General features: G+C 45.8%; 1 protein-coding gene across 1 annotated transcript in view; it reads left to right on the top strand.

Annotated features, from left to right (window-relative positions):
- The first annotated feature begins 239 nt into the window (after positions 1-239).
- hal (histidine ammonia-lyase) overlaps positions 240-14,758 on the top strand; it is a 56,513-nt gene continuing 41,994 nt past the window's right edge. The window contains exons 1-9 of the mRNA XM_063072243.1: positions 240-538; positions 749-809; positions 1,612-1,639; positions 2,759-2,833; positions 2,920-2,992; positions 3,735-3,801; positions 8,589-8,626; positions 8,720-8,845; positions 14,463-14,602. Coding sequence (XP_062928313.1) covers positions 301-538; positions 749-809; positions 1,612-1,639; positions 2,759-2,833; positions 2,920-2,992; positions 3,735-3,801; positions 8,589-8,626; positions 8,720-8,845; positions 14,463-14,602 — 846 coding nt within the window. The 5' untranslated portion in view covers positions 240-300. The remainder of the gene's footprint in view (positions 539-748; positions 810-1,611; positions 1,640-2,758; positions 2,834-2,919; positions 2,993-3,734; positions 3,802-8,588; positions 8,627-8,719; positions 8,846-14,462; positions 14,603-14,758) is intronic.

Here is a 14,758-nt window from a genome sequence, read left to right as displayed (position 1 = left end):
TCGAGCAGGGGGGGACTTACGGCTCCGACCCTGGAGTGAAGGGCGGGACAGAGAGGAGAGCAGAACGGAGGGGAGGGACGGAGTAGAACAGTTGGATTGGGGAACTTTGTGGGTGGGAACAGCAGCGACGGAGTGGGATGGGGGGACGAGTGGTGGGGTGCATGGGCGGGTCGGGCTGGAGGGGAGGGACAAGGGTAGGGGCAGGGGCTGGTGGAGGGGTGGGGAGATCTGTGGGCGGGCACAGCTGCCGGGGCAGTGGCCAGGACCACAGTGGCAGAGGGCGGCGGCGGCGGCGCGGCCATGTCCCGTTACACGGTGCGTGTGCGCGACGAGTGGCTGACGGTGCCGTGCCGAGACGGGGCAGCCAGTGTGGGTTGGCTCGGTCGGGAGGCACTCCGTCGCTATGCTCGGAACAAGCCGGGCAGCGTCTCCCTGAGCGGAGCAAGCTTCCTGGTGCGACGGTGCCGGGAGCTTGCGCTGCTCGATCTCGACGACGCGCTGGCAGATGTACTGGAGAACGACGAGTTCGTGGAAGTGGGTGAGGAGCTCGTCGTACTCCTATACCCCAAACACTCCCTGCCGGACCCCGGTTCCTCCCGATCCAAGTCCTGACCGCGGAAGCTCGAAATTTGAGAAGTCTCCAATCCCAACTCCCCTCTCCCCGATCTTCTGTAGATTTAACCATGAATCCCGAACTAGACCCTGAGAGAGACCCCCACTAACCACCGCCTGTTTCTCCCCACCGCAGTGCTGGAGGACGATGCTGTGTCTCCCGACTTCAGCCAGTGGCAGTTCGCCGCCAGGCATCCGTATCCTTGGTCAGGAGGTGTCCTATACCCTCCGTCGGTTCTGAGCACTGTGTCGGGGTCGGGGGCGGGGGTGGGGTGTGTATTGGTCCGGGTGGATAGAAGGGGGGTGGGGTGGGGAAGGTGTGGTGAAGATTGCGTTTCGGACGAGCATGAGATTAGGTGACCTTGTGTTTGAAGCGATGTGTCCGAATACTGTACCCAGTCAGTGTTCCCTCTCATTTGTAAGAACCAGTGTGCGCAAAAATCTTGTGCTGTGCATTTTTTTTCCCCAGTGACAACATGAGCGCAATGAATAATTTCTTCTTTAAAAACAGCATAAATAAGCCAGTTCTAAAATCTGCAGAAAGATCATCGCAAACTCCACATTGTCAACACCGTCCGCATCAGAAACAGTAAAAGGAGAAGTGATTGTGTCCGATCGCGAGATATGCCAACGAGGTAGCGGGTGACAACTTTTTGTGCGCAATTTAAATTCCTTTGTGCGCTAGTAGCAAAAGATGGGTGTGGGCACACGTTAGAGGGAACATTGCTGGCAGTGAATTGACGGCGTCTGCGGGACACGCCAGCAAAAGCCAGCGAGTTTTCGGAGGTGGAACTGCTGGTGACTGGTTCCTGCATTCATTCAATGTGATTTTTGTCTCAAGATAACGGTGTTCACCAGAGCCACTTACCTTTGAACACTAATCTAAACTATAGTAGCTCGGGTTTGGTCCGTTCTACACTGAAGTAAATATTTGCAGATCTTTGGACTGTAAACAAAAATCTTAAACAGAACGAAATGCCTTAACCAACTGCTCCCCAGCTCCGCTAACTACCGGGAGCCCGACGAGGTAAACTTGCTGTTACTCTTGTGGCTTTCATTTACCCGTGCTCTTCTCAAAACTGTCTGCATCTGGGAGGGGATTCAATTGCTGGTGTTTAAGCTTGGATGTGTGTCAGAGAATAGCAGGTACAACTCAGATGTTTTGCCAGTGGCACTCACAACACACAGATCCTCTCTCCCAGTGAAGCTTTGACATAGAAATTTGCTGGAAGAGTGCTTGGGGGGGGGGGGGGTTGATCAGGTTCAAGGAACAAAGAATTCTGACAAAAATAACTGCTGTTGTGGGAAAGCTTAGAATTGTAGAAATTCACGGCACACATTCCAAGGTTCCTCTGTGCATGATGCTTCTATGTCTGCATTACCTCACACTTCCCTCCATCTGCCATCACTCCAGCTGCATTATTAGACAAGCTTCTTTGCAATCTATTACCTCACAAATGCCCTGTTCTTTGTAGACTTAGTAACCACACTATCTACATTCTTCTTTATACAGTATAAAGGTCCCAACAATGTATGTGTTACACCACTTGTTACAGGCTTTCAGTCAGAAAGCACCCGTCCATCACTACCATCTGCAATCATCAGCCAATTCTGGATCCACTTCACCAGCACAACTCAGATACCTCATACCGGTACTTGAGGATCAGCCAACCAAGTTGGTTTACTGAAGTCACGTCTATGCTCTGCCTTAATCAATTTTCTTAGTTAACTCCTGAACAAAACTCAGTGCATTTGTGAGAGGTGATCTCCCCTGCACAAAACTATTCTGGCTCCTAATCAATGCTTGTCTTTCTATGTGAACGTAAACCCCATCCCTCTGACTCTTGAACCATTTCTCCCCACCAATGTAGGACTCACTGATCAGTAGTTGTACTTATTCCTGCTGCCCTTCTTGAACAAAACTATCCAGCAAGAGCATACAATGCATATTATTTTCTATAAACAGGTTCTAAAATTCTTCTCATGTATTGATGAAAATTTGAAACGGCAGATGTTGAGCAGATTTTTGTGATTTGGTGTATGAAAATTCATTGAAGGTTGTACCAATAACCTGTTGTGAAAGTGAGCTGCTGGTACATTTGTAGTTTGCTAATCAAACAAACTAAAGGAAAATGCAATCTTTTAGTGTATTTATTTAGATGGAAATCATTTAACAATTGAAGAACTAGTTCGTTTGGGAAGAGGACTTTACAAGATCAAGGTAATTGTGTATGTGATACCTGATTGCAGGATTCATGTATAAACACACAATGAATGACAGGCTATGATGTTTCTCCCTCATCCCAGCTCACTGCAGAAGCTGAAGAGAAAATCAGACAGTCAAGACTACTTCTGGAAAATATTGTGAAAGAAAATAAAGGTAGGTGAAAGGGATAGTCAAGCTGCAGAAGCAGTGAGATGAGATCTAGTAGGTTGATCTTTAAAATATGGGTCGTTCGGTAAACCCTGAATGTCAACTGATTGGCCACTTTATTAGGTACAGGAGTGGAACCGATATGGTCTCCTGCTGCTGCAGCCAATCCACTTCTAGGTTTGATGTATTGTGTGTTCAGAGATGCTCTTCTGCACACCACTGTTGTAATGTGTGGTTATTTGAGTTACTGTTGCCTTCCTGTCAGCTTGAACCAGTCTGGCCATTCTCCTCTAACCTCTCTCATCAATAAGGCATTTTTGCCCACAGACCTGCCGTTCACTGGATGAATTTTTTTCACACCATTCTGTTGCATGTGGAAATCCCGGGAATTAGCAGTTTCTGAGATACTCAAACCACTCCATCTGGCACCAACAATCATTCCACACTCGAAGTCACATTTCTTTCCCATTCTGATGTTTGGTCTGACAGCAACAGAACCTCCTGACCATGTCTGCATGCTTTTATGTATTGAGTTACTGCCACCTGATTCTCTGATTAGATATTTACACTAACGAGCAGATGTACCTAATAAAGTGGCCACAGTGTGCATATCCTGTAATTTATATTCGTGACCAGCTTCTGTGACAAGTTCTCTTCTCAACCCTTGCATGTTCCCTAAAAGTGATGTTACAGGTTACAACAGCTGAGGCACAAAGGGAAACTATCTGTACACTTCTCTGTCTTTCAGTTGTGTATGGAATAACAACTGGCTTTGGGAAATTTGCTCGGACTGTTATCCCACATAATAAGCTCAAGTAAGTTCTTCCTTATAATTTGGACAATATCCTTGTTGATTCCCAGTAGTTTATATGGATTCACTTCTTCAAGTTTTAGCATTCTGCAGCAGTTTTAGTCTGGTGCGTCTGCTGACAGACTGATGGCTTGGGAGCAAAATGTATTTTACTTCCCGCTCCCCTGCCCCCCCAGTTCCCTTCCCTTGTCTCTGTTTGAGTTGCTGGAATTTGGCAGCAAAGTGATAGGGTTCACCCCTGAGCTCAGACAGCTGTCCACGAGATCTGATTCCTTCCCAACTGATGGCTCAGCCTTGTCCCCCATGTCCTAAGGAATTCCAAGCCTAAAGTGACATTGGAACTTTTCTTCCTCCATCTTGTTGTCTACTTCTTTGGCCAAAAGTCCTCATTCCTTTCTCTCATCTCCAGAGTTTCCAGTCTAACTGGGCCCTTCCTCCGAGCTTGTACCTTCTTTGATTGCTAATGTGTCCCACCATTACATCATTGCCAACAAGACATTAATTATCTGGATTGTCCCAGTCCCCTTCCCCAATGTTGGTTGCCAGCAGGCAACAACTGAAAGATGTCATTGACTACCAGAGGTCGGGCTCACTGAGTAGCCAGTCAGTGGAAGGGAGGTGCAAGATACTGGAACCTGGAGCAATAAATAATCTTCAGAAAGGACTCAGCCGATTGAGCTGGTGAGAGGAAAGAGATTGTTGAAGTTTCAGGTCGAAACCCAGCATCAAGACCTGATCAGAGCCCTTCCTCCTGCAGATATTGCTTGACCTGCTTAGTTTCTCCAGCAGTTTGTTGTATCTCATGGAGACATCCCAAACTAGGAAGAGAAAAACTATTGTTTGCTAATTTTAACATCTGCAGACCATGAGGCAAAGATTGCATTCAATACAAGAATATAGGTGCAGGAGAAGGCCTTTCAGCCTATATGCTCTTCAACTCTCCTTCTAAGACAGTTCCCTACAGCATGCAGTTCCTCAATCTTTCAAATATTTAGCTATCTCCACCTTAAATACATCAAAAGATTCATCCTTCACTGGCCTCTGAGGCAGCGAATTTACTCCCCATTTTCTAATTACCCAACTTTTAAATGACCTGCCCTTTGTTTATTTTCCTCCTCTTCCTAGACTCCCTGCTCTGACTGCTCTGGATCTTGTCATTGTTAACTGCCGACGAGACATCAACCATCTCGACTTTACCACTCTTCACTCCCAATTCTAACCTCACTCCTTCTGAATGCACATCTCTGCACTATCTCCACACTAATCCCAACCTCACCATCTAAACCGCAAATGGGGGTAGGGTGCTGTAGTAGTTTGGTGAGCTGACCTCTACCTTACTGAGGCCAGTTGGCAACTCTCAGACACCTCCTCTTACTTATCCCTCAAACAGGACCCCACTAAGGAGCACTAGACCATTGCCACCTGCACCACCACCAACCTTATTGACTTTAGAGATCTTCCATCCACTGTCACCAACCTCATAGTTCCTTTACGTTGCACCTCCAGTTTCTTCCTCTTACCCAGGATCCACAAACTCACTTGTCCAGGTAGATCCATTGTTTCTGCTTGTTCCTTCCCCACTAAACTTATATCTATATACCTTGACTCTGTTTTATCCTCCCCCCCGGTTCAGTCCCTTCCTGCCTACATCTGTGACACTTCATATGCTCTGGATCTTTTCAATGATTTCAAGTTCTCTGGCCCCATTTGTTTCATCTTCATCATGGACGTCCAGTCCCTATACACCTCCGTACTCATTCAACAGGCCCTTAAAGCTTTTCTCTTCTTTTTGGACGCCAGACCCAATCAGTTCCCCTCCACCACCATTCTCCGTCTGGTGGAACTTGTCCTCACTCTCAATACTTTTTCCTTTGGCTCCTCCCACTTCCTTCAAACAAGAGGTGTAGCCATGGGCACTCACATGGGTCCCAGCTATGCCTGCCTTTTTGTTGGCTGCACTGTACTGTCTATGTTCCAAGCCTACACCGGTATCGCTCCCAGCTCTTCCTATGCTACATTGACGACTGCATTGGTGCTTCTTCCTGCACCCATGCTGAGCTTGTGGACTTCATCAACTTTGCTAGCAATTTCCACCCTGCCGTTAAATTCATTTGTTTCATTTCTGTCACCTCCCTCCCCTTTCTCAATCTCCCTGTCTCCATCTCTGGAGACAGTCTATCTACTGATATCTGTTATAACCCACTGACTCTCACAGCTATCTGGGGTATGCCTCTTCCCACCCTGTCACTTGTAAAAATGCCATCCCCTTCTCTCAGTTCCTCCATCTCTGCCACATCTGCTCTCGGGATGAGGCTTTTCATTCCAGAACTAATGAGATATCTTCTTCCTTCAAAGAAAGGGGCTTTCCTTCCTCCACCATCAACGCTGCCCTCACCTACATCTCATCCATTTCATGCACGTCTGCCCTCACCCCATCCTCCCACCACCCCACCAGGGATAGGTTTCCTCTTGTCTTCACTTACCACACCACTAGCCTCCACGTCCAGCACATAATTCTCTGTAACTTACAGCAGCTCCAACAGGATCCCACCACCAAGCACATCTTTCCTTCCCTCTCCACTTTCCACTTCCCTACGCAACTCCCTTGTCTATTTGTCCCTCCCTACTGATCTCCCTTCTGGTACTTGTCCTTACAAGTGGAACAAGTGCCATATCTGCCCCTACACCACCTCCCTCACTACCTTTCAGGGACCCAAACTGTTTTTCCAGGTGAGGCAACACTTCACCTGTGAGTCTGTAGGGGTCATTTACTGTATCGGGTGCTCCCGGTGTGGTTGTGGCTTCCTGTATATTGGTGAGACCCGACGTAGATTGGGAGACTGCTTCGTCTTGCGCTTATGCTCTGTCCACCAGAAAAAGTGGATCTACTGGTGGTCACCCACTTCCTTTTCCCATTCTAAGATGTCAGTCCACGGTGTCCTCTACTGCCGTGATGAGTCCACACTCAAGTTGGAGGAGTAGCCTTCAACCTGATGGCATGAACATCGGTTTCTTGAATTTCCAGTAGTCCTTCACCATTCCCTCATTCTTGTTTCCCTCTCTCATCTTGTCTCCTTCCTTGCCCATCACCTCCCTCTGGTGGTACTCTTTGTTCTCTTTCTTCCATGGTCTTCTACCCTCTCCTATCATGTTCCCCCTTCTCCAGCCCTTTATCTCTTTCACCAATCAATTTCCCAACTCTTTACTTCATCCCTCTCCCTGCTGGTTTCACCTATCACCTACCACCTTGTACTTCTCCCTCCCCTCGCCCACCTTGTTCTAACTTCTCCAGTTTTACTTTTTTTCCAGTGCCAAAACGCCAACCGTTCCCTCTTTTCCATAGATGCCACCTGACCTGCTGAGTTCCTCCAGCGTTTTGTGTGTGTTGCTTTGGATTACCAATGTCTGTAGATTTTCTTGTGTTTGTTTTTTTTTACCCCTGTCAAGACCCATTGTGTATTTGATTAAGGTCACTCTTCATTTCTCTAAACTCTAATGAATACTGATCCAAACTGTGGCCTCTCCTGAAAGGTCAATGTGTTCAATATGGGAACTTAAATATTACAGCTAAATTTTCAAAATGTTTTGCCATCACCTTAATAATTTTTGCGACGCTGAAGGTCCCTTTTGCTTCAAATAAGGCCAATTGGCCTTGGTAATTTGCTGTTTGACTTGTCCGTCCTCCGAGGACTATTACACATCCGTTCTACTTGGGTCACAGTGGACACTGTGCGAAGGAGAACCTCTTCTCGCTGACCCTGAACGGATGAGGGCAGCAGATAGTCCATAACAAAATAAGGTCTGTGTTATAAAATCCACAATAAAGTTGAGACCCAAAATATTGATTGTCTGTTTCCCTCCACAAATGTTATCTGATCCACTAAGTTCCTCCAGCTGCTGGTACGTTCCTCCAGATTCCAGCATCTGCAGTCTTTTGTGTCCGTCCCTGTTCCTGTCCTGGCTCTTGTGTCTGTCCCTGTTCCTGTCCTGGCTCTTGTCTGTCCCTGTTCCTGTCCTGGCTCTTGTCTGTCCCTGTTCCTGTCCTGGCTCTTGTGTCTGTCCCTGTTCCTGTCCTGTCTCTTGTCTGTCCATGTTCCTGTCCTGGCTTTTGTGTCTCTCCCTGTTCCTGTCCTGGCTCTTGTCTGTCCATGTTCCTGTCCTGGCTCTTGTGTCTCTCTCTGTTCCTGACCTGGCTCTTGTGTCTGTCCCTGTTCCTGTCCTGGCTCTTGTGTCTCTCCCGGTTCCTGTCCTGGCTCTTGTCTGTCCCTGTTTCTGTCCTGGCTCTTGTGTCTGTCCCTGTTCCTGTCCTGGCTCTTGTGTCTGTCTCTGTTCCTGTCCTGGCTCTTGTCTGTCCCTGTTCCTGTCTTGGCTCTTGTCTGTCCCTGTTCCTGTCCTGGCTCTTGTGTCTGTCTCTGTTCCTGTCCTGGCTCTTGTCTGTCCCTGTTCCTATCTTGGCTCTTGTCTGTCCCTGTTCCTGTCCTGGCTCTTGTCTGTCCCTGTTCCTGTCCTGGCTCTTGTGTCTGTCCCTGTTCCTGTCCTGGCTCTTGTCTCTCCCTGTTCCTGTCCTGGCTCTGTTCAGGGGCCCTCTGATCAATTGCATTACTTCCTTCTCCCTGTCACCGAAACTCCCAGGGTGGACACAGGAAAGGAACCCAAACCTTCCTGCATTTTTAGATAACGTTAGGTAATATCTTCTTCATTGCTTTTCCACTCTCACCTTTTGTCAAAGTGTTTTAATAATTTTCATCAAGCTAAGTTCTCCAACATGTAATCTTTTCTCTCTTCATTCAGAGAACTTCAAGAGAATCTTGTTCGTTCCCACTCAGCTGGTATGGTCCTTTTATCTCAGTGTTGTGCAGCTTTTTTCAGTGTTCACTGCACTGTCACTTTGCTTCACTTATCCAGTGCTCTCTGTCCACCAGGTGTGGGCAAACCCTTGTCACCGGAGAGATGTCGCATGCTTCTGGCTCTCAGGATCAATGTCCTTGCGAAGGGTTACAGTGGTATTTCCTTGGAGACTCTTGATCAGGTGATCCAGGCCTTCAATGGTAAGATGTTTTTAGTCTATTAGCTGGAATTAGATAAATGGTAATATTCTATGGCCATTTTATTAGGTACAGGAGTGGAGCCCCTTGTCGTCTTTCACTTCTGTAACCCATGCACTTCAAGGTTTGCTGTGTTTTGCATTCAGAGATGCATTTCTGCACATCATGTGTTGTAACGTGTTATTACTTGAGTTACTGTCACCTTCTTGTTAGCTTGAGCCAGTCTGGCTGTTTTCCTCTCTCATTAACAGGGCGTCCTCCCCCACAGAACTACTGCTCATTGGATGTTTTTTGTTTCACACACCATTCTCTGTAAACCCTAGAGCTTGTTGTGCATGAAAATCCCCAAAATCAGCAGTTTCTGGGATACTCAAACCATTCTGCCTGGCACCAGCAATCATCCTACACTGGAAGTCACATTTCTTCCCCATTCTGATGTGTGTTCTGAGCAACAGCTGAACCTCTTGACCGTGTCTGCATGCTTTTACGCATTGAGGTACTACCACATGATTGGGTGATGAGTACTAACAAGCAAGTGTATAGGTGTACCTAATAAAGTGGCCACTGAGTATATAAATATCTTTAATTACTTTGGGTTGATGCTCTTTTTAAGGACTACCAGCCTGCTTTGTTGGTGAATGAAATGTGTTGGAATGTCAACTGCCAATAGAGTTGGGTTATGCCAGGGTGTTGCTGTTAGAGGTTGATCTCCTGTTGGAGTTGCACATCATGAAAATAGACTGAGTCTGTGCTGACTGTTGAAACCCCATTCATACTAATTCCGTTTTATTCTTCACACATTCCCACCAGTTCTCCAGATCCCACCACTCACAACACAAATTACTAGTCACACACACAACAATACAGTGCGGGGACCGGCCTTGATACCTGTACCTGCCAAATTAAACGAAATAAATCTCTTCTGCCTGTACATGATCTGTATCCCTGTGGAGGTGGGAGGGAATCGGGCAATCGAATGAAGCTCCTGTGCTCACAGTGAGAACGTGCAAGCTCCAGGCAGACGGTGCCCCAGATCAGAATTGAGCCTGGGTCTCTGCAGCTGTGAGGCTGCATCTCTGGCCACCGTGCCACTTGTTGGGTGATGCCTGGTGATGGAGTATGTTGTTGAGAGTTAGGCCAGAGTGTTGGAGCACTTTGTGGAGCATCAGACCCTATTCGAATGCACCGGCACTGTGTGTGGATTATTAACCTCTGTTACTGTACAATGATACCTTACTTCAGAGTACCTCAGCCTTCTGTGGGTTGATGCAGTTGCTGGGGCGTTAACTCTTATTTACTAAGAGTTAGTATGAGGCTTGGGCACTGATGGATGTTAATGTTGGAAGTTGGAATTCCTACTCCCCCAACATTAACACCATCAGTGCCCTAGCCCCTCGAAGTGGCCCTATGGCAGTGGGACGGCAGTGTAGTGGTTAGCGTAACACTGTTACAGCACAGTGGGAATTGAACCCAGGATTGATTTCCACTGCTGTCTTCAAGGAGTTTGTAGTCTCCCTGTGACTACAAGGGTTTCGTCCTGGGTGTTCCAGTTTCTTCCCACATTCCAAGGATGTATGGTTAGCAGGTTAAGTGGGTGTAATTGCTCAGTGAGCTTGTTGGGCTGGAAGGGCGTGTCGCCATGCTGTATTGCTAAATAAAATACGAACGTAAGAAATAGGAGCAGGAGTCAGCCGTCTGGTCCATCGAGCCTGCTCTATCATTCAATAAGGTCATGGCTGATCTGGCCGTGGACTCATCTCCACCTACCTGCCTTTTCCCCATAACCCTTAATTCCCCTACTTTGCAAAAATCTATCCAACCTTGTCTTAAATTTATTAACTGAAGTTGCCTCCACTGCTTCATTGGGCAGAGAATTCCACAGGTTCACCACCTTCTGGGAAAAGCAGTTCCTCCTCATCTCCATCCTAAATTTTCTCCCCTGAATCTTGAGGCTATGTCCCCTAGTTCTAGTCTTACCTACCAGTGGAAACAACTTCCCTACTTCTATCTTATCTATCCCTTTCATAATTTTATATGTTTCTATAAGATCTGCTTTCATTCTTCTAAATCCCAGTGAGTACAGTTCCCAGGCAACTCAATCTCTCCTCATAGTCTAACCCCCTTCATCTTTGGAATCAACCTGGTGAACCTCCTCTGCACTGCCTCCAAAGCCATCCCAGTCCAAACCACAAGGAGTGTCTTAGAATTTCCACTAGCTGCAAACTTCACAACACACAAGACCTGCTTACCTGCTGTGCTTTTATTTTAGAAAGAACCACTGAAAGTGTAATCAAATTAATTACGTGAATTATTTTAAGAAGTGGAAATACTCAGTAAGCATTTGCCTGAATGGCAGCAATGTCAAGCTCTCCTGCTGAAGGCCAGTGATGAGGAAGTACCATGGACCTACCCACCAAAAACCCAACCACGTCCTGAACGGCAGACCCTTTATTTCTGGATTTAGGAGCCCTGGTTTTAAACTTCCCGGCTAGGGGAGACATTCTCCTTGTGGCCACGCTGCCAAGCACTTTAAGACTTCTGTCTGTTTTAATGAGGCCACGCTGTATGACATTCTAATGTGGAAGCCAAACTTATTCTTGTAGCCAGGAGCCAGTTGGGTGAATCATCACCACTCTCCCTCTGCAGCATTTCTATCCTTTTATATGAGAAGCTTATAAAAATGATCTGTGTTTGCTGGGATGAGAAGAACGAGCAGTGATTATATTGAAACTAACCGGCTGCCAAGGGCCTCTGATGAGGTATATGCTAAAGGGAACGGCACGGTAGCACAGTGCTTAGCGAAGTGCTTTGCAGTGCTAGCAATCCGGGTTCAATTCCAGCACTGTCTGTGAGGACTTTGTGCGTTCTACCCATGACTGGGTTTCCTCAGGATGCCCCGGTTTCCTCCCACAGTCCAAAGACACTTGTGGGGTGCCCTGCACAATCCTCAGTGCAAATCCTCGTTTGATGCAAACAATGCAGTTAACAGAATGTCTTGATGTACATATGAAAAATAAAGCTAATTTTTTAATTTTTAAAATGCTTCCACTGATAGAGAACTCTTGATTGAGGGGATGCATTGCAAAGTATGAGGGTGGTATTTTTAAACTGAGGTTGAAGGATTTATCAGCGTTCATATTTCCATCTCGTTGCTTGTAAAGAGCACACTTGGAAATATTATAAAATGGTTCCGGTTAATTGGTCAATTGGGACAGCCGCTTATTTGGGACAACTCTTAAAGAACAAATACTGATAGCAAAAATTTCTGCGATTCTCTTTGTTTATTTGGGACACTATCCCGCTTAATTGGGTGCCAGGAGACTTTTGCTGAACAATTTCTAACTGTCGTTCATCACATGCACTTGTGTGGCATTGGACACTATACTGTGCTTAGAGTGGACAGCTTTTAAATAGCTTTAGTTGCGTGTGTTTGTGTTCAAAAAGCAGTGATTTTTGTCACTGATAGTTGGCCAGAAATGAAATAATTACTCAATTTCAACGATGAAAAATTTGAAGGTATCAACATTCTTATCGAATGTTACAATGAAAATGAAGATTTAGAGGATGCAATCATTGAAAGCATTGTATGACAGCAATCCATTATCTGCACTAGGTGTCTGCACTGATCTTGTTCATTTAGAGCCAATCAAAAGAACACCACTGTGTACACTGGATGAATTCTTCCATTAATAACTATTAGGAATGAATACACAGTTTTATAGTACTGTTGTAGTATTGGTAGTGCTCTAATTTGTTCTGTATTTCATTTAAATATATAATTTGTTACTCAGATAAATGATAGTTTTTTAAATACTTTTATAAAGTATCCTCATAATCTAGTCTAATCTAATCTAATTATTTCCATGAAACTTTGACTAATTGGGGCACACACTAAATTAGGCTTAAATGTGGCCAGGTTAACTGGAATCCACTATTTCTGGTCTCCTCCAAATCACTGATCCAGATTTTGACCCGATCTTTACAATACCCTTAGTTACAGTTTATGGATTAATCTGGTAGGTTAGGACAAAACACTTCATTTCTAATTGAGCCACACAATTTCCCATCACTGAAAGTAAAATTGCCTTTTGAGTGTTTGAGTATTACTGGCAGAGCCTGATGCATTAGGGACATTAACAAGACAGGAGCATGGATATAAGAAAAACAGAGCGCCGTGGGCTGTGTGTGACGGAAGGGTTAGGTTGGTCATGGAATAAGTTTATGTAGGTTAGAATATCCTTGTGGGCTGAAGGGCCTGTACTACGCTGTACTGTTCTACTAGGCACTTCCTGTAGGCATGATTTACTGCTGTGTTAGCAGCCGTTAGTTTGGAGTTCATGCAAGATAATTTGATCGACTGTTATGTCAGGTTAACATTGAATGTTGAACTACCAACATGGAATTGATTGAGGCTTTAACCAGTTTTATTGTGGATTGTCATATTTCTGGGTGCTAATTCTGAGTGAGTGTTAAGAGCACCAGCTTCCATAACAGCATAAGGCAGTCTCAAAGTGACATTTCTGTTAGTTACTTATGTACAGTATGCTCTGCTAATTGTTGTTGCAGCATACCAGAGGATTCCCCAAGCATTGTGTCTGCATCTGCAGGGTTATACAGATAGTAGCATCCCTTTCACCCAGGGGTCCACACCCACCACCCAACTGCATACAGCATTCCAGCATAGTACAGTCCCTTCATCCCGCGATGTTGTGCTGACATTTCAACTGACTCTAAATTCAATCTAACTTTTCCCTCCTACATAGACCCCCATTTTTCTATCAATGGAGAGAGAAAGTTCCCATTTTAGGTAGAAAACTCACATCTGTTCCACTGCAGATGAAGGATGAGAGCAGGTGAAGAACCTTCGGCCTGAACCATTGACTCTATTCATTTCCCCACAGGAGCTGCCTGACCTGCTGAGTGTTTCCAGCGTCTTTAGTTTTTATTTCAGATTTCCAGCATTTGCTCTATTTTGATTTAGACAGATATCAGCTAGTAACAGATTAAATCCACAACACTTACCAGCCCTGAGAATTGCAGCAGGTTGGAAATGTATCCCTCTGCATTTCAATAGTACAACAGAAACTTTTCTATCATCAGTGGATAATAAACAGGTGATTTTTCTGTCGACATATGCCTATCTGAGAGTTTCTTAACTGTCCCTCAACCACCGCCCAGGTAGAATGGTCCACACATCCACCACTCTGTGTAAAATCCTACCTCTGACATCCCTGCTGTACTTTCAAATTATACCGCTTTGTATTAGCCACTTCCACCCTGGGGAAAAGTCTCTGGCTATCCACTTGATTGATACCTCAGATCCTACATTCAGCTCATTTTAGCCTATGTTCCAGTCAACTCTGTGTCTCTGGTGCTGTGAGGCCGTGGCTCTATCAGTCAGGCTGCCACACTGCTGTTTCACTTTAGAACAGGAGTTCCCAATCTTTCTTTATGCCACGGACCCTTGCATTAACTGGGAGGTCCTAGTTTGCAGACCACTGCTTTAGAATCATTTACTTTGACATGTTTTCTAAAAAACAAAATGGTGTTGAAATATTTAAACCTTTAAAAGTAATGTGTGTCCAGTGTGAGCTAATCAGAAATGTTCTGCCTTCCACAGCTTCCTGCCTCTCCTACGTCCCAGAGAAGGGAACCGTTGGGGCCAGTGGGGACCTTGCTCCCCTGGCTCACCTTGCCCTTGGACTGATGGGTGAAGGGAAAATGTGGTCGCCAAAAAGTGGCTGGGCTGACGCTAAATACGTGAGTCCTCCTGGTTTATTTGTATTTCTAAGTTGCAAACTCACTTTGAGAAAGTCATGAATACAGTGCTGGGTCAGGAAGCCAGGCTACAATATATTTTAAGTTGACTGGCTCGGAGTGGTCTTCACTGGCTGGCTTTTCTGCTAGCCCCAATGC

This window comes from Mobula hypostoma, chromosome 20, assembly GCF_963921235.1.
Source record: "Mobula hypostoma chromosome 20, sMobHyp1.1, whole genome shotgun sequence".
Taxonomy (NCBI): Eukaryota; Metazoa; Chordata; class Chondrichthyes; order Myliobatiformes; family Myliobatidae; genus Mobula; species Mobula hypostoma.
Note: the sequence above shows the minus strand (reverse complement) of the source record. Positions and strands in the feature narration are given on the sequence as shown.